This window comes from Plectropomus leopardus, chromosome 14 (genome assembly GCF_026936395.1).
Source record: "Plectropomus leopardus strain MGB_pleo_1.0 chromosome 14, ASM2693639v1, whole genome shotgun sequence".
NCBI lineage: Eukaryota > Metazoa > Chordata > Actinopteri > Perciformes > Serranidae > Plectropomus > Plectropomus leopardus.
Genome location: NC_142189.1, coordinates 9,197,453 through 9,217,704, shown reverse-complemented (window position 1 = coordinate 9,217,704; position 20,252 = coordinate 9,197,453). Strand labels below are relative to the sequence as shown.

At 39.5% G+C, this 20,252-nt stretch overlaps 1 protein-coding gene across 1 annotated transcript in view; it reads left to right on the top strand.

Annotated features, from left to right (window-relative positions):
* The window catches only part of plekhh1 (pleckstrin homology, MyTH4 and FERM domain containing H1), a 45,962-nt gene extending 29,290 nt beyond the window's left edge, over positions 1-16,672 (top strand). Inside the window, exons 15-30 of the mRNA XM_088087547.1 lie at positions 231-389; positions 1,565-1,645; positions 1,822-2,001; positions 2,114-2,225; positions 3,598-3,710; positions 4,986-5,162; positions 5,388-5,485; positions 5,590-5,767; positions 6,917-7,072; positions 7,997-8,094; positions 8,352-8,493; positions 8,623-8,765; positions 8,992-9,121; positions 10,482-10,565; positions 11,125-11,271; positions 13,857-16,672. Of these exons, the coding sequence (XP_087943673.1) occupies positions 231-389; positions 1,565-1,645; positions 1,822-2,001; positions 2,114-2,225; positions 3,598-3,710; positions 4,986-5,162; positions 5,388-5,485; positions 5,590-5,767; positions 6,917-7,072; positions 7,997-8,094; positions 8,352-8,493; positions 8,623-8,765; positions 8,992-9,121; positions 10,482-10,565; positions 11,125-11,271; positions 13,857-14,009 (2,151 nt within the window). The 3' untranslated portion in view covers positions 14,010-16,672. The remainder of the gene's footprint in view (positions 1-230; positions 390-1,564; positions 1,646-1,821; positions 2,002-2,113; positions 2,226-3,597; positions 3,711-4,985; positions 5,163-5,387; positions 5,486-5,589; positions 5,768-6,916; positions 7,073-7,996; positions 8,095-8,351; positions 8,494-8,622; positions 8,766-8,991; positions 9,122-10,481; positions 10,566-11,124; positions 11,272-13,856) is intronic.
* The last annotated feature ends 3,580 nt before the right edge of the window (positions 16,673-20,252 follow it).

Below are 20,252 nucleotides of genomic sequence, written 5' to 3'. Positions count from 1 at the left end.
TGCAGCTCCACACACACACACCAGCACTCTTATTATAGTGCTGCATCACAGCGGAGCTTTACTGCCGCATACCAGAGAAGCAGCTTAAAATGACATCAGGTGTAGCGTTGGACTGGAATGTTTTCCCGGCTCTCGGAAGCTGATCCTGATCTCCTCTGACACCATGATGCTATCTCAGTCGGGCTCAGCTCAGCATTTTTCCCATATTTCTCCTTTTTTCATCTCTTTAGTTGATTACAGAGAAGAAGACTTTCTATCTGACCGCGGATTCACCCAACATCCTGGAGGAGTGGATACGGGTGCTGCAGAACATACTCAAAGTGCAGGCCAGCAGCCCGGTTACCGTGGAGACCACCGCCAAGCCTACTGTGACGGGCTGGCTTACAAAGGTCAGGAGACAGAGGTCATAATATATATATATATAGATATATATACAAAGCCCCTGGAAACTTTACTTCTAGTTATTCGCTGTCTTGCTCAGCGAGTGTCTGTAAGTAAAATTTGAGGCTACTATTTGAGACATTTAAGGATTAATCTTCTCATCTATCTTTCAGCAAGGAAACAAAATATTTCAGTATGATAGTAAATATTCATGGAAGTTGTCTAAACAACATCCTGGAAGGACTGATTCGAGGTGAAGAATCGCTACTTCTGTCCCCCACTTTCAGAGGTGTAGATTAGCCAAAGTTTCTGCCTGAAGAGGATACCAGAAATAACTTGTTTTCAGGCGTAACGTCCTCTTTCAGACAGATAGTGTCTGTCACTGGGGCGGGGGGTTTGACGGAGCACTTGAAGCAGATTCTTGAAACCCTCCTTCACGTTGGGACACGGCTGAAAGGCCCGAGCTGCTGGAATGCTCGTGATCTCCGTCCGTTCACCTCCTCCTTCGCCCTCCTCTCCTGAGCCAAGGTCTGTCTGTTGGTAAAGGGACGACACTTAAACATCTGACGGGTGTGTGTGACGGGTCTCTGACAGCTGACTGACAGCCAACGTCCTCTCACCAAACCCAAAATCCCTTCCTGAAAGTCGTCTTTGATCCGCTGCTCATGACGTGATCTCAGTCCAGACAGCTCTGCCTCTCGGCGCCGTTAACCCCGTGACCCCCTTTTTGAGGGATGCACAGCTGGCTTTGTGCTGATATTGTCCTCCAGTGACATCATCGCTCCATTCATATTTCCAGAGCTCTCTGAGAGACGTCCGTCAAAGATATGCGTAGTTATCAGCAGCAGCTGTGTTCCTGGTTAAAATGAAACTGAATGCAGAGTTGGAGCGTGGGCGGACTGTTTACATTTGGCAGAAGTTAGTCCTCACTTTGCTTTGGAAACAAAAAAAAAAAAATCTAAATAGTAATTTGCACTCTTACCTGCACACATCTGCCGGTCAGATGGGGGAATCCCCTGAATAACATCTGTCAAGCTTTTTTTAACTTCTTTAGTCTGAGTTTCAAAGAATACAAAAAAAAGTATAATCTCATATTTTCTATTGTTTAAAAAAATGCAGATAGTCTTGGGACTTGTCTGGAAAATGTTCTCATACTCTATGAGCCGCTGTCCTCTTGTTTCAGGTCAAACATGGACACTCTAAGCTGGTGTGGTGTTCTTTGGTTGGAAAATTCTTCTGCTACTATCGTAATCAAGAAGACAAGGTTCACAAAACTCCCTTCACCTGCTTTTAATGTTGTCTTTTATTAAATATTACTGCATATACATTAAGTTTAGCTAGTTTGTCTATTATATTTAAGATACTTCAATCTGTCAGTCTAACACTAATTACCATCTTGTGTTTGATTGCTTTGACTCTGATTGACCTTTTCTGTCTCAGCTGCCTCTGGGTCAGCTGCAGATGCGGGAGGCCTCGGTACAGGAAGTGGATCGTTCCTGTGATTCAGACGAGGACTATGAGGCAGGCAGTCGAGGTTTCCTCTCGTCTCACTGCACCTTAGTGGTCCAACCGAGAGACCAGAGTCCGACATACCTGCTAATCGGCACCAAGCAGGAGAAGGTACTGGAATAGGAAATGCCTTAATAAATGTGGAGCTGTCATTATCTGTAGAGTCAAGATTCATTTATTTTGTTTGCATATTTTTATTTTTTTTTTTTTGTTTCCTGCACAGGACACGTGGCTGTATCACCTGACTGTGGCAGCAGGCAGCAGTGCGACCTTTAAAGTTGGAACAGAGTACGAGCAGCTCATTGGGAAACTCCTTGATGCAGACGGAGAACCAGGTGAGGAAATCAAAAAAGCATCACTACTGACTGCATTGTTGTCCAGTGTAAGCGGTTTATTGGAAGAGGTGAAAAATTATTTGTCTTCAAATTTAGTTTGCACACTTGAAATAAAATGTAACTGGTTACACTCTAAAAAAAAATAATAATAATACATTTTATTTTCCAACATAAAGGTGTAAATGCTGTTTTAAAGCCTTCTGCGATCTTCCTGGAACGAAATTTAAGTGGACAACTGAGTCCTTTATATAGATCAGTACTTAGCCTCCACATATTCTGAGTATCAAAAATGGGTCTGTAGCATTCAAAATCTACGTTTTTTTAAGTATTTAAACCTGATAGAAATATTTGATATATTTGCTCAAATGTTCTCATTTGAATCATAAAACTTTAATATAGTTTTACTGTATTTTATTTAGTCTTTTTTCTGCATGTTTTAACACTGATGAATTGAGCTGTTTGATTTATATTAATAAATGAAAAATAAAAGGATAAAATATGGTCATTTTGTCCAGAGCAAGGTATTATATGTGCACCAATATCAATAAGCAGCTCTACTTCTTTAGTAAGTTGTATTTTCTTTGCCTAAAAGTAGTTTAAGTAAACAAGGTGTGACTTACTGAAATCAGCCTTAAATGTAGCAGATTCACAAAAAACCTTATAAAATGAGCTACATCAGCAGTAGCTAAAGATGAGGAGAAATTCGTGTTACAGAGTATTGCAAAGAACTCAAAAATATTTGATCTGGATATTTTTCGTCGACATTAGTGGAGATATACATTCACCGTAGATGCATAATTAACCAAAAAAGCATAAAGGTGAAGTCAGCGATTCTAACTGTCTCCTCGTGGTCTGCTGGCTGTTTGTTCTGTGTGTGCTCTGAAAAAAATCTGGTGTCCATAAACAGATCTGGCTCTGTAAATGTGAAACAAACACCGAGCCTCACAACACTATTTCAGCCAATCAGTAATGCAGCATTCACTGTGGTGCACAGGACGAGTGAAAGGCCGTAGATGTATATAAAGAGAGGCAGTTGGCGCGGGACGGATGGTAAATCTGGTATGTTTGTTTGGGTGCTGAGTTCAAATATCAACAATCCTTCTCCAGAGTTGCTGACTTGATCTTTAAGGCTTGCAAAGTCTCTATAAGTGGATACAAATTTACTCAGTAGCATGCTACATGTTATTTTGATCTGCCGTGTCTGACGGCTTTAATCCACACTGCAGACTGTGTTTACGGCTGGAGCTGTGTGTGAATTTTTGTCAGCTGTTGAGTCATTACGGCTTTGAAACTCAATCTTTATGTTTGTCTGCATGTGTTTGCGTGGGCTTGCCTGCCTGCGTGTGTGTGTGTGTGTGTTTTCTTTTCCCAGAGTCTGCCTTGTGGAGGAGCGCGGCCTTGAGTTTCTGTAAGGAGGGTCTGCGCTCGCCTCTCACCACTCTGCCCTCTGAAGCTCTGCAGACAGAAGCTCTCAAGCTTTTCAAGGTCAGTCTCTCCACCTCTCACCCCTCGCTCTCTCTCTCTGTTGTTCTTCCGCTTACTTTCATCCCTTTCTCCGAGCTTCTGCTTTTCTGTCTCACTGCGAGGGTCTGTTCAAGGCATCATCCGTCCCACTTCAGTATCCCCTCCTACTCCTGGACGTGCTCCCTCTTCCTCTCTTCCCTCCTGCCTTTAAACCAGATCAAAGGCTCCAGTACGAGGGCCCCTGCTCATTAAAAGCGTGGAAGAGAGATAATGGCCTTGATTATCTGCTCTGATTGAGGCTAACCGTTCCTCGGGTTTACAGCCGGGGTGAAAGGCGCCCCTTTAAAGAGGAGACATGGGAGGTCAGGGCCTTCAGAGAGCGGCAGCAATGGATATGGACGCAACAGGATGGGGGCGGAGAAAGGGGATCAGAGCAGAATGGGGACCTTATAGGAAGATGGCAGATCCCTTTCCTCTCTTTTCAACTCAGTGCGCCCACCCAGAAATCCCCCCCTCTCTGCTCCTCAGCCTGTCCACTACAGTCGCTACACTATGGGGATTGAAAGCTAAATGGATCGGCTCTCTCTTTGACCAGCCAGCCTTAAAAAACATCCCAAACACACAAAAAGAAACAGGATGAATGGAAGTGACGCTCTGCTTCATGCCTTTGAAGTATTAATGAATCTGACTGATGAAAACCTTTTAATTGGTTCTTTTGTCTCCATCTGTCCCTGCGGATGAGAACAAAAGTTATCTAAAAAAAAAAACCACACATTTGGGCTCTCACTGGCCTCATGACATGTATTAATGTTGTTTTCATTTGACCTGAATTTTAGCACCTGAAGTTATGCTATTTTTATTTCTTTAACAAATTGTATTCAGTATCAAGAAGACGCAACGATCACATACAACAGAACATTTTTCGACATCAGAGCAGTCATTCTCCTGCCTGAAAAGAAGGGGCCGAGATTGTTAGATGCAGAAGACCTGGAAACGCTGATCAATCAAAATTGACAGGTTTTTTTTTTTTTTGGGCGGGGGATAAAAAAAACAGACTCTGTCAGATAGAGGGTGAATATAGGTGTATGAAGAAAATTAAGTGTTTTATCCCATTACAGCATGTTAACATGCTCTACTAGAAACCCAAAATACAAGTGCAAACCTGAAAATGAGCATTGTAAGACCCCTCTAAGATGCATTTACATTTTGAGTCTCTGGTGAGTGTTTGCTTCCACCTGCTGGTGGTGCAGTGCACTAAAGTGTCAGATTTTAAATATGAAGTCTGTGTCTCTGCAGAGCTGTCAGCTCTTCATCAATGTGCTGGTTGAGTCTCCGTCTGTCGACTACCACACCTCGCTGGCCCAGAATGCTTTGCAGGTGTGCCTGACCCACCCGGAGCTGCAGAATGAAATGTACTGTCAGCTTATCAAGCAGACCAACCGCCGAACGCCACACAACTACTCCCTCACACAGGTCAGTGTGGTGGATGCAGGGAAGACAAAACAGAAAAAATGACAGCAGAAAATGTGTTGTTTTATCTTCACTTTAATCATTTACACATTAAGAATACCATTGTAGTTAACTCAGACAGTTACGCTGAGTGCTGCTGCAAAAGTTTGAAAAATGCTCGCATGAAAAAGGACATTTTCAGTAACCCTGTAATTAAATGTTTTTTTCTTGTTCCGCCTCTTCCTCTAGTGCTGGCAGCTGTTGTCTCTGTGCGTGGCATTGTTCCTTCCTCAACAACATTTTCTTTGGTACCTGAGACTGTACCTGCAACGCAACGCCGACCCGAGGTGAGGTGTCTTAAGCCTCCTTAAACTGTGATCTCCTAAGTAACTAAAAGCATTTCTGTGTCAGTTTTTAATCTACATCTCTGTTTCTTTTTGTTGCTACTTAGGAGTGAGGTGGGGAAGTATGCGGTGTACTGTCAGAGGTCTGTGGAGCGAACGCTGCAGAATGGAGAGCGAGAGGCCAAACCTTCACGTATGGAGATCGTCTCCATCCTGCTGAGGAACCCCTACCACCACTCACTGCCATTCAGCATCCCAGTCCACTTCATGAACAACACCTACCAGGTAACACAGAAACACGCTGTCACTGTCTTTATGGTGACCATCTTGCTGTCTTAAAATGCAAACACAAGCTGTACCTAACTTAAAACCCTAAAGTCTTAAAGTCTTATTAATATCTTTAAAATGCAACCACACTGTCTTCTTTTTAGAGGTAAATTACTTCATATAATTGGCTTGCAAATCTATCATGTTAATAGCAGTTTTTAATTAACCTGTAGTATAAATGTGTTATTTTCACCTATTGTATTTGAATATTCTCCATTCTGAGTCCCTAAACAGCCTATCTAAAACATAATGTTTATGACAAACTTGGCACACCGTGCTGAGTTAAAATAAGTGCTCAAATTAATCAGCAGGTTCCCTGTTTTCAGATGATGTGTACCACTTTTATGAGGTATATACTGTTGACCTGCAATCTCCTCCTAAAGATCCCCTGTCCCCCCTAAAAAACCCCAAAAATGGTCCATGGTGGGTACATTCGAAGCAGCACTGCCTCAAGGCAAAAAGCAACATCAGCATCAGTTTATACCTGCAGATGTGAAAAGGCGTGTGGATGCTGCCACCTACAGGCAAATAAAGTAACTGCTGCTTCAATATTTAATGTTGCCTTGCACGGCAGGAGTGCCGACGCAGAAGCACCAAATATTTTTACTGCAGTGCTCTTCATCGTTATCTGGAAAGACGCTACATTTGCCAATCAAATATGTGGAAGCAGACATTTATGGAATATTACTTTATAACTTGAAGGCTGTATTTCTTAGTGCTTATTTTGAGATTGTCCTGACAGACAATAAAATCACTGCCGTCACGATAACCCTCCAGAGTTGTAAAATACTGTTTCATAAATATTTTGGCACTGATAAGGCTTCAAACTCACGGATCAGTTACTCAAACTGGACTTCCTGGATCATATTTTATAATCTCACTGGTACCTGAAACAACACAACTCTTGCATTTTTCTAAATTCAGGACTGTTTTTGGTCTTAACTCCCTCTCACAGCAGCAGTATACAGTACATCTGCAGTTCTAATCTGCAGCTGCTGTTACGTTTAGGTGGTGCAGTTTGGACTGAAACTGCAGGATGTTGTTGGTCTGGTCCCGATGCTTCTCATCTGTGAAAATGTGAAGTGTCTTTTGTTTTTGCTCATGCAGGTGGTGGGTTTCGACGGCTCCACCACAGTGGAAGAGTTCCTCAACACGCTGAACCAGAGGATCTGCGTGAGGAAGCCTCAGGTGTCGGGGTTTGCCCTCTTCACTGATGATCCGTCTGGCAAAGACCTGGAGCACTGCCTGCAGCCGTCTGCCAAGGTAACAGTGCGGCTCACTGAACACCAAACCCCACGAGGCCTCTGTGGTGCATTTATTCAAGTCATTTGTTACTTCATATTTCAGAGCAGCAGCAGTGGGTATTTAAAGACTGTTTTGACAAATAAAGGCTGTCAAAACTTTTTTTGTGACTTTTTGGTTTCTAACTGCAGTCATATTCCTGCATACCAAAGCCTGACTATAATTTAATCCCACATAATCGTGATAAAAAGTGGTGCCTTTAGTCCCATTTTCAATTTGCTTTCTGAAATTGTTCCATTGTGTTTAACCCTTTAACACCTTGATTGACATCAGTTTTCTCGTGCTGCATTTACACTCCTTTACCAGAATTTAAACCTGTAAAAATTGGTTTGAATCCCTTCAAAAACACAAAAAATATAATGAGCAACTTGGCAAAAAAATCACTAAAAGGTGGCAAGAAAGTTATCTAAAAATTGGCTGGGGGGGATTATTAGATATAATCAAAAAAGGAAGGAAGAATGTCCAGAAAAATATATTTATAAATCTTCTCATATTTCATTTAAAATTATGTTACAGAAAAATGTTTTTAACATTTTCTTTAATTAACATTTAATTTTTTGGTCTTTTTTTGTTTGCTTTTTATTTTCTTTTTGTTCCCCTGGTGATTTTCTTGTAACTGTTAATGATTTATTGTTAATTTTTTGGGCCATTTATTATTAAGTTGCTTTTTGCCCTCTTCCCATGAGTTTTAAAAGAAGCCAAGCCAATTTTTTCAGGTTTCAAAGGGTTAACAGGCCCTCCAAAGACATCACATAGACTACATTTCTAACTCTGGCGTGTACATTATGCTGTCATTTTAGCTGCTGGCACCTGCTGACAGAACCGGAAATAAAGTAAAATCTCCTGCATGTTCAACTGGAGACTTTCTTGTTTCTCTTTTGCCAGATTTGTGATGTCATTTCCAAGTGGGAACAGGCTCTTAAAGAACTGCATCCTGGGAAAAATGAGGGGACACGGATTGTGCGTCTGACATACAAGAGCAGGTGGGATTTCTGTTGTCACATCTGGGCCTTACATCAGCAGCTTTCATTATATGGTCACAAGCATTTTTCTAAATGCCTTTTAAAACTTAACTTGGACCACACAATAATCGATGGTGATGTGATTTCTGTTTGGCCATTCACGCTTTTCTCAGGAATTTCAATTGTCAGGTTCAGATTTCATTTCAAGTCAACGTAACTGCAGCCTCAACCAGGAAAATGAGTTTTATGACAAGTTAGTCTTCTTTGTGCATGCACAGGTTGTGTTTCAGAGCTCAGGTGAAAGGAGAGACGGAGCGGGAGCGCCTCCTGCTAGCGTATCAGGTGAATGATGAAGTTCAGCAAGGCCACTTCCCTGTGAACAAAGAGCTGGCTCTGGAGGTGGCCGCCCTCATGGCTCAGGTGTGTAAACATAATGTCAAGAATTAGACCAAAAATATTTTTCTTAATTTATGAACACTTTGTACTGTCAGAAAGAATTTTTAAAACCATTTTCTAACTTTCTCTCTTCTTTCATCTGTCTTCTTCCAGGTTGAACATGGTGACTTGGAGAGACCAGCTGCCTCGTCTCCCACCAGCTCTCCTCAGCCAAAATCTCAGCTGATTCTCCTACAGGCCTTAGAGCGCTTTTACCCCAAACGCTACAAACAGGACTGCAGCTCAGAGCAGCTCAGGTAAAACAAACACTGCTGTTGTCCAAATTAATTATTGAAACTAGAAGCAGCGAACCTAATGTCCTCGTACAGACTTGTTTAATGTATTTTGCAATATCCTCTTGCAACAAAAACACAAACACTGCGGGTCCACTTTGTCATGAATTGATCACACAAATACTGCAGGATGTTCTTTTTGCTAAAGATAAGACTTAATTTCTCACAAATGTTTCTTTTGTCCTTTCAGAGATCTTACTGAGCGTTTGGCCACTAAGTGGTCTTTGCTACGTGGGTGCAGTGCACCCGAGTGTGTGAGAATATACCTAACTGTGGCTCGGAAATGGCCCCTGTTTGGAGCCAAACTGTTCAGTGCAAAGGTAAGACAGAAAGTCCACCTTTCCCCTTGTTTGTGTCCCAGGACTATTTTACTTTAAAGTTCCTTCAGCTTGTTGATGTCTGCATTTCGATGGTGGCCCAAGAACCCGGGAAGATTAGGAAAAATAATCATTGCTGACTTATGAAAATGCATAATCAGCAGGACAAGATGAGGGCTGCTGGTAGTCACAGGGATGAGCACACTCTGGAGTCTGCAGCTCAGTGTGTCCACCCGTTTCATTCAAAAAACACTTTTATTCCTGCAAAGTCCCGTATGTACCGCTGCAAATCATTACATATGCATTAAAAAATGAAATGTAGAGAAGGAAAGTGAAACTTAAAGCATCCGTCTCCCATTAAAACATCTGTTGAGTGTTTGATGGTTATTTATTTGTTCTTTAGAACAAAACTGCACTTAAATATTCAGAAAACAACATTTTATTTTTCTCATTCATAATATCTCTATCTCTATTTAAAAATGAATTGGCAAGCTGAGTTGAAGCAGCTGTGCTGTGTGTGGTTAAGCAATTACATATCTGATGGTTTTCCCTGGAAACACAACCCGTGACTGCCTGTGCTTTCAGAAAGAATTACCCCCGAGCAGGTACTTTTTGAGGCGTCAAATGTCTCTGAAACTTTGTTTAGACCTTTGTTGAAAACACACTGAGTTCAGTCAGTTCCTTGAAAGGTCCCTGGTTGCTATGGAAATTGTTTGTGGTTAAATAGGGGCATATGCCTTAAAGCAACTACGAGACTTCTGTGGCCACTGTGAACAAAAGCAGCAGTGTTTACATGAGCACCACCACTTATATATTATATTTATACTGTTTTTCTTCTTTAATCACAGCTGTTTGCAGGATGCAAAGCAACGAGATAATGGGTCTGTTTGTGGCTATGTAAGATTGATAACTGTGATATAATGCTGTAAAACAAAGTAAGCCACCAATATGAAGCCACATGTCATGAAAAAACACATCTTGCAATTTATTTCATAAATAAAATAGACATATTACAAGAACCAATACAAGATCCGTTTTGAATCTATATAAATCATGGTAAAGGTAATTTAGACACAGAAAATGAATGCCCATCCAGGTGTTTAGGGGTTAAAACTCCTTATAGCTTCTTTAATGTTGGCTCTTTTCTCTTAGATTCAGTCCTTCATTTGAAGTCTTTGTTAGAAAACAAGCATCCGAGTCATCCAAAGTAAACATCCACCTCTCATGTGACTTGAACCATGACACGGACCATGCATCAAGCTCTGAGGCTGGACCAGTTTGAGACCACGAAGAGAGGAAGCCGTAATGTTTACCAGGATTGATTTCACCTGTGACATGACGCCTCTGTTTCCCCTGTCCACAGCCGGTCCCGCCCTCTCTTGTTGAGCAGAGCCAGGTGTGGCTGGCAGTCAATGAGGATGGATTGTGTGTGCTGGACTATACGATGGTGAGTTTAAAAAAAATAGCTCCATCCGCGCCGCCTCTATCCTGTTTTTACATTAAAGGAGAGAAATGCTCAAAAAGTGCTGATTCCTCTTAACGACTGCGGCGCTCAGCTGTCGGGGCCACAGCTGTCAACCCACTGCTCTGGGATTATTTTTTATTCTCTGGCATTTTAAACACCAGAAATCCACAGGAAAATAAAATGACCAGCCTCCGATTTAACATCCCCGACCCTGACAGACAGACGTTCCAACATGTAAACAACGTTAGCTTGAACTCTGTAATTTTCAGCAGCCCATGTAGATCCATTTCATTCTTGGTCTGGCGGGCGGCGATGCTCATGTTCTGTCGAGAAAGCCAGAGAGAAAAACAAAGTAAAAAATCACAAGAAGTCGCTGGAAGTTATGTCACGCTCCTTCACGCTCAATTTGCCAAAGCAGAAAAACAAAAATCATTTCCCAAAAGCATTCCACGCTCTATTTTGAGATCAGCAATAAAAATGTAAACATGCTCGCTGTTTATATCGCTGAACATGTCACACTGGCACTGCTCTCATCCTTCAGCACACGCTGGTCACGTACTCCTACCAGTCTGTGATTACTTTTGGTGGCTGTCGCGACGATTTCATGGTGGTCACGAGCCAGCAGAGGGAGCCTGGAGTCGGGAAGAAGAGCGTGGAGAAGATGGTGTTTGTGATGGCGAAACCAAAGGTGAGAGTCACGAGCACGTCTGCACACGTTCAGCCTGATGATTGACACATTTCCACTGCCTCCACGTGTTTTTTTTTTTTTACTTCTTTTTAACTCTTTACTAACACAAATATTTGTGACATTGACATGTCAGTTATGAGAGAATATCAAAGACAAAAGTTGACAAAACAAAGACTGGTTGGATACATTTTTACATCCTTGAAGATTAATCTGTTGATTATTGATCCAGTCCAGTCTCGCCTTTTGAGTCTTGTATAAAGTCCATTTTTCTTTCTAGTTGTGCCTCTTGTAGCCTCAGTTTGTGTGTCAGTTTTTCCATCAGTTGTGAGCCATTGGTCCCAGTTTCTAATGTTCGCTTTCTTGCTTGCCACTCACAGTATTTTGATCAAATATCTATAACTGGCAGGAACATTTTCTTTTGAGAATTTACATAAATAAAGCACCAAAAACTTATTAGGGACCTCAAATCCAAGTATTTGCATTTGCTCCTTAAATACCATTTCCCAAAATACAATTATCTTCTGACATTTTCATTTCAACTTCAAAGGGACACGGGATATTAATGAACGTCGGTATAAAATACAAATGTAAATATGCCGGAGTAAGCAGGACTGCTGATTTACAGCCGTAGTCTTTTGGCAGGTAACAGGCAATAGAAATAAAGAAAGGAAAGGAAAAAAAACCCCAAACAATTCATACAGAGAGACAAAAGTGCAGCATCAATAGCAATGTAAACTATTCAGTTAAAATATAGGCTTAAAGCAAATAAAACAAAACCAATTAAGTAATCCCTTCAAGTAATCTAATTATAAAGACAATAACTGTACTCTGAAAACATCAATTTAAACTGTAACTGTAATGAAATACAGTTTTTCATATTTTGCATTTTAAATTATGTCACTCCGTTATTTGTATTCCCAACCCTGCCCTCTGGACATCTCGCATGCCTTTGTTTTCAAGACAAAGGGCTCATCAGGATCCTGGGCAGGAATTTTTCAGTTCAGACTATCAGGCCAGAGTTGATGCGCTCAAAGATTACATTATACAGGATTCAGCATGATCAAACAAACTTTCCCCTTACAGTTCCCAACCAGGTGTTGCTCTTTTTGCACAAAGGTATTGTGTAAATATTTACTAGTCGCTCAACTAAATTGAAAAAATCACAATATGACAAGAAGATATACGTATGTTTAGTAGCATGTTGAGTTGCTGTAATCTGATGTGTGGACTTGTGATTGAGAATGTGTGAAAATTACTTAGCAAATGAACAGAAAGTCTGCTGATGATTGTTTTTATGTGAGTTGCTGAGATATCAGTGGTAGAGATGTCTGCCTTCTTTAATGTAATGACACTCTTGTGGTTTTCAAAGCGCCAAAAAATACATTTTTCTTTGCAGAAATCGTGACCCGGTCACTCAAGATAATCTAAACTAAACTAAAGATAATCCACAGACCTTGTTGTGAGCAGTTTCATTGAGGAACTATTTTCTCTATCCTGAAATAAACCGCCACATATATCACTGTGCAGAAGAAAGGGTGCACTGAAACGTTGCCGCTCAGACGAGGAGGCCGCCATCTCATCTTGTGCCAGCAGGAGCCTCTTTTCCATAAAAAGATGCACGCTTGCTTCTGTGCAATGATTCGATTGGTGGAAAGAAAAAAATTGCAGGAAAATATAGGTAAGAGTTGAAATACATTCCTGCTGAAAAACCAGCTTGACCAGTTTAAGATGGTTAAGGCTGGTTTATCCATTTAAGTTCCTGTAGAATTGAAACCAAAGCAATGTCCTTGAGTATGGATAAAAAACAGTGTCATGAGAGGGCAAATTCACTCCAATCTGCGGCTGCTGCATGTCCTCCACTTTCTCTCACTCTTTGACATTTAAACTGTCCTTTCAGAATAAAGGCAAAAGGTAAAAAAAAAAAAAAGACCAGCAAGAACTGGGTTTGGACCATTTAAGACTGTTTTAGATCAGCTAAAATCAGCTACTAGTATAAGCTCGTTACCATGTAAGATTTTCAAATGAAAATGCCTTAAACCAACCTAAACATTGACAGCTTTTGTCAAACATATCGTAACAAAGTGTCAAATAACATCTAGTCTACAGTGGACCTGTCAGGTAGAGTTGATGGACGGTGGTTGAGTTCATCTGATGGACTCTGGGTGAACGAGTTCAGGACGCACTGATTTTAACAATCAGCAGCTGAGGCGTAAAGGAAACGTGGGTTAGATGGACTGAGTGTTGAAGGTGCTGAAGTCGTGTAAAGGAGCTCTGAAGATAAGGGAGGAAACGGCGAGCCGCGACTCATATTCACCTGTTTCTTAATCCTCTCGCCACCGAGAGCTGATGGACAAAACAGGTGCTTTTAATTTATGTGCAGAATCTCAAAGGAGCTTTAACGCAGAGTCACATTACAGCTGTGGGCGAAGCTAATGAACTCCACTCTTGATAACAGATCATTTGGGTTTCTCCGGTTTCTTGCGTCCTCTCTGCTCCCTGGAATCAAATGAAACATCATATCTAAATGTTAAAGCCATTAATCCCACGGTCTGATGTGCTACGACCTGTCGCTGCTCTCGTCACAGATACTGGAGCTGACGCTGCTCATGGCCAGCTACATTAACCACTGGAACCCCAGCCTCCCGCCTGCCTCCCACCAGCAGCTCGGACACTGGGACGTGGACAGCAGGCACTTCCCCGCCATGAACTACACCACCAAGGGCCCCACATTACTGTGAATTGTGTAAGCAACAATGACTGTTTGACTACAGGGAGGCGTGATGATGACAGTTAACCTTTAGTGCGCATTCATACGGAGTGCGATGGGTTGCATGTCCGCATTTTAGATAGGTTTTTTTTTATGTTTTAGATTTAGAAATGTCAAGATCAGTCTTCTTAGACTATTTATTTCTACAACAAAAGAGTGTTTCAGCTCTGCTTTATTTTAGATGTAATGCTCGGGATTATTTTTGAAAAACAGACACAGTCTGAGGACACTTTTCCACCCGCAGCGTGATCCTTTTAGTCGCCGGCCTCGCTCATGTTTGCCTTAACTCTGACCTTTTTCCAGTCTGTCAGACCTCAGACTCTTTGTGTCATAAGCTGTTGCCTTCTGAGAGCTGGTTTGACTGGAATACAGTGTTGTGCTTCACTGTGTATTTACCATGAATGATCACACGTACTTGACAATGAACGATAGGTTAAATTCATTCATGGAGGTACTGTGCAATTAGAAAGGGACGGATATGGCATGTGATACTTCAGTTTTGTAGTTTTTATATCTGAATTTTGATATTTACTCAATTATTTTACATGGTGCATTAATTTGGTGATTTTTTTTATGTGCTTGGTCCATAAAATGTCAAAAATTGATAAATTGCCCAACAGTCCAAAACCAATGATATTAAAGTCCCCCTCCAGATACATTTTAACCCTTTAAAACTTAAGCAAATTGGCTTGATTTCTGTCAGAAACATGGGAAGAAGGCAACAAGCAACTAAAAGAGAAATGGCCCAAAAATTATCAAGAAATTTGTAAAAAAAAAAAAAAAAAAGTTGCAAGAAAATTAAATGAAAATAAGTTTTTTTTAATTTAAATTAAGTAAATGACCCTAAGAAAGTGCTAAAAATAAACTAACATGTAATTGTAAGAATGATGAATATAGTTTTCTGGACATTTTTTTCTGATTTTTTAAATAATATATAATAATATTTTGGTCACCTTTTACTATTTTGTATTGTTGGGTTTTTTTCTCACTGTTTTTGAAAGAATTAAAACCAATTTCCTCAAAATCAGGTTTATGAAATGTGTCTAAACGCAGCACAATAAAACTGATATTGATCCAGGTGTTAAAGTACTTGTAGTAAAATCTAATTAAACAGGATTTTCCTACATTATTATTAAAAAAACGAACAAATTGCAGTAAGTAAAGTAATTTCACTTTCTATTTTCCGCCTTCTCCAGTGTAGCTCGCTCTTGGTTGCCCAGTGGAAAGGCAGTATGCATTAAGATGACTAGCATTAGCATTGGTGAAAAAAGTCAGTAGTGCACCAAAATCGTGACAAAACTGATGACTGGATGTATCAGAATAGTAAGTGTAGCTAGCATCTTTTATTTGTGTTGATTGTTAGCTAGTAAGCTAACTGGCCGTGTTAGTGAAACACACAATAATATCTGGTACGGCTGGTTTTTGGTAGATATTGGAAGGAGACTCCAGGGTTTGGTTATATCCAAAAACAGCACACTCTACCATGTTTTCTGTCAAAACTTTCACTATGCTAACGCTGACGAATCTGCTCTGCGCCGGTGGTTTCAGGTTTCTTTGCTGGTGTTGTGTTGGCGTCTGTTCCTCCATCAGTACTGGTTTCCTGTATTAGCAATTGGCTTTCAAATTAGTGATATAAGTCATATTAGTACTTAATCTAGCTTGTCCAGGGTTTGCTTGATTTTCCTGCTTCAGTAGAGGAATGTCGAACACTTTTCTCGAAACAGGTTGCACAGATACAAGTCAGCATACTAGGTGAGATTTTTTATGGGGACAGAAACAAAAGATAAACACATTTTTGAGTGGAGGGGGACTTCAAGTTTAATATCATAGAGTCATTAAACAAGACAGCAAATATTCATATTTTAGCTGCTGGAAAGCACTGAATTGTGCTGAAAATTGACTGAAATGATAAATCAAAATAGTTGCAGATTAATAACTAATGAATTTATCAACTTATCTTTTCAACTGTACCCCAAAACATGTAGATTTTTCTTATTTTCAAAAAAGATAGCTTTTTCCCCAGTCAATTTTAGTCCCTATTTAAGGAACCTTCTTAAAACATTTTATATAGGTTTTAAGGAGAAAGTTCACATATAACTCATTTAGCTAGCATAAAGTAGGCCCAATAAAAGTGAAGTACATGATCTGCTATTGATGTAATGTTACTGAGGTACATAATAAACAGTGATATACTGTGTGTATAAAGCATCTGTGAACTCTTAGCAGTGCAACATTTCTATGTTCGTTTTTCTAGCATTTTCATAATCTGGTTACTCAGTGTTTTAATAATCAACAAACAAAAAGAGAGGACAAAATAAATAGATAAATTAAAAAGGAGCTACCACAATATTTTAATGACTTGAACTGTTTGGATCAAACCACTGTCTCGTGCCCATATTAGTTATTTATTTTATTTTCAACATTTTTAGGGGGGCTTTTGCTTAAAAACGGTAATGTTTTCCACAACTGTCACATTTATTTTGGAAAATGTAGAGTTTTCTTTATGTAGCAGAGTAATTTAAGAGCAGAGTATGTTTGGTTACTGTTTCTGTACTAGAATGTGTTACAAATGTTTGAAAGTTGGTGTCGTTACGTTTGTGTGTGTGTTACTAAAATAAACGGTCCAGTCCTGTGTCCCTCTGTGTTTCCCTACATCGTAATGTAATCCGCAGTATTTTGAGCAAGAAAAATTCTCATGAAAATCCAGGTGGTTTAACTGATTGTCTTAATTTTTTTGTCGTGTGCTGGCAATATCTGGTGTTTTTGTGTTGTCTGTGTTTGTCCCATTCTCGTGAACGTGATATCTCAAGAACCCTTTGAGAGAATTTCTTCATATTTGGCACAAATGTCCACTTGGACTTGACCAGTTTTTGGTGGTCAAAGGTCAAGGTCACTGTGACCCTGCAATTTCATGAATGCAATATCCCAAGAACACCTTCAGGGATTCTCTTGAAATTTGGCACAAACATCAACTGTGACCTTGCATCTGTTTGATTCCCATGAACGTGATATCAACAATACCTTGAGGGAATTTCTTCACATTTGACACAAACATCCACTTGGACTCAAGGAGGAACTGATTTACATTTTGTGGTCGTAGATCAGAGGTCAAGGTCACTGTAACCTCATCTATCTCATTTTTGTGAGTATGATATCTCAGAAACACCTTACGGGAATTTCTTTCAAATTTGGCACAAACTTCTACTTGGATTGCAACTTGGTTGGCTTGCAGAGGCATACAACTGCGAGGCAGTAATTCTAGTTTTGATGTGCGTGCTTCTCTGTCATTTCAAATTGTACATTCAGTACTTACAATCAAATCTTAAAAATCTCAACAAAAAGAAATGTCATCTTGAATACATCAATCATTTTCTTGCGCTGAAGCAAAACCTTTCATTGGTTTTCCTTCACTAAACACATTTTGCTAGTTTGGTATAATCTATTTAGGAAACAGGGTTCATGCAATAATACCAGAATTCATATTTTAGTCAAAGCTCCTCTCTTGGAAAGTACAAATACTGTTTTTGTGTCATTAAAAGGCCTGTTCTCTCATCCAACACATCCATAAACTATATACTCACCCTCCGTGCTGGTTGTACTCAGCCTGCCCAGTCGACATGTTTTACTGGAGTCGAGGCTGTCGGGGTGGAAGCTGTTCTGCTTTCTCTTATCCAAGAGGGTCAAAGTGGTAATGGCATTTTCCTGCCAAATATATGCTGTAAATCCCACAGTTTTATGGCTTGTCTAAAGCTCTTGTTGTTCCAAAGCTGCGCTTATACAAAATGAAATGCTCGTTATAGGCCTCACTGCTGAATTTCTGCGTGCCTTCATCGCTCATCAAAAAAGAAAATAACTCGTCTAATTTTTCCGCGGAGCACTGAGGCTTAGGCAACAGGCTTTATAAGAGTTTAAATCAAATTTAATTTAAAGTAAAAGATTCCAGTGTTGTTGGATGGATGGGCATTTTGTTGCCCTTAGTGTAAATCATTAACAGTGTTTTACTGGCTGACTGTAGCATTATGGAAGTTATATGAATTATGAAAAAGACTTGAGTTTTTAAAAAATGTATTTATCCAGAATATAGAGGGGTGTGTGCGCATAATTTAAAGCCTTAACTCGTAAAAAGTGTTTATTCTTGTAAGCATGCGATTGCTTCCTCCATATGGTTGTATGTATACCTACTTCAGAGGGCAACTAGCAAATAATTTTATTATTGATTAAGATGCCAATTATTTTCTTATAATTAATACAATCTTTTGTCTATAAATTTCAGAAAATATGGAAAAATATCTATTACAACTTTTTCAAGGCACAATTTTTTTATTGCTCGTCCAACATCTAAAGACATTCAGTGTAATAGCCAAGAAAACAGAAAAGTAAGTAAATGTTTCAACATTGCAGCTCCTCTTTATTTTATTTTTAAATTATTGTTGTTGTTATTATGTCTAATATATTTATTATTATTATTTTTATTATCTCAGAGAAGAAGAAGAAAAAAAAGAGCCTTTAATGTTTGTTGTTATACATTGAACCTGTTATATAGATAAATACATTTCAATACATACAATCTGTTAGGACAGTTTTGTCTTTGTATTCCAATTAACATGTGGAAGAAAATTAAGTCAAAATGTCACAATTTGCTCGTTAAGCATCTCTGTGGCTCAAAGACCTCATGATGTTCTTAAATCTGGAGAAAATTAATTGACTTAACTACTATCTTGAAACTGAATGGTCATTTATTTATTTATTATTGTTGTTACTGGTATTACTTTTATTTTATTTTATTTTTCATTTTCAGTTTTATGTGGAAGGGTGGAGGGGAGCCAAAAAATGTCTTGTAATGTGTTTCTGCAGGTAAAGTGTCCCTTTATTTATCCTGTTAACTGCTTGTTCCAGTTCCTGTTGTGTACTCAGTCTCAGTTACCCATTCAGGTTAAACAACTAAAAAAGCTACTCAGATATCACTTTTATGTAACAAGTATGTGATCTGACATGTCAGAGTAGTACAGCGTGTACTGATGTGTTTTAGGACATGATTTGAACCTGCTGAATCATGCCACAAAACCTAAAAGAATGACACTCCAACTTCATAAGTCGCTGATTTAATACTAAATTAACAACAATCTATAACACGTTTAAAACATGAGATTCTTCTTACATAATGTGGGGTTAGCCGGGGGACAACGTTCACATGTGGTTTATGTAAGAGGCCTCATACTGTACATGTCTCTTATGAAACGTGCCGACCCTCTGAGCCACTTTTAGAGATTTTGCTCAAAGGAAAATACCAGTTACATGACAGTCATCATTCAGATGACTGTAATTTCTCTGTATTATCAGTTAAAGACGTGTACTATCAGAGCTCCATTGTCTCCTTATAACTGATATATTTCAAGTTGAAAGTTGCTTTAAATTCAGGCCTTTTTTAAAAGGCTACTCCAGCCAAAATCTATCAAACATTTTAGCTCCAGCAGGATTGAAATGTGGCTGTAAAAAGGTTTGTGGGGGAACTGTTGCTAAAGTTGATGACAGCCACATTAATCCAAAAGAATGAACTGATTAGTTGATTAATCGTCACTGATTTTGATAGCAGTCATTTCACAAGAAAATTTCAAAATATCTGCTGGTTCAAGTTTTTAAAAAATGAGAATCTGCTGAGTTTCTTTTGTTTGATTGTAATCAGGATGTCTTTGGGTTTTGAGCTCTTAGTCAGACAAAATTATCAATTTCACAACCTTGGACTCTGAGGCACTTTGCACTATTTTCTGACATTTTATAGACTAAATAATTAACTGATTTATTGAAACATTCATCAATAGGTAAAATAATCCTTAATCGAGACCTGAAAACTTTAATTCTCAGGAATACATTTTGGGTGGAGTTACATGTTGAAATGAAACAAAGAAAGGAAGTTTCATTTGATGAATCATAATGTGTAACTTGCTGGAACCTGCAGGAATAATCCAAGTTTGTGCTGTCAAATTGTACCTAGGCAGTATGAAAATATAAATTTTGGGGGACATACTGCTCTGAATTTAGTATTTAAAAAAATAAATAAACATGGAAGCTCTCTGGGGCCTCTCTCACCCCCTTAAAGGCTCAATATTTTTAGTCCGCCCCTGCACTCGTCTGCAAATGCCGCTTGAGCCGAGTGAGTGAGTGAGTGCTCACGCTAAAGGAGCCCCAGCTGCACTGTTGTAAAAAAACTGACTTT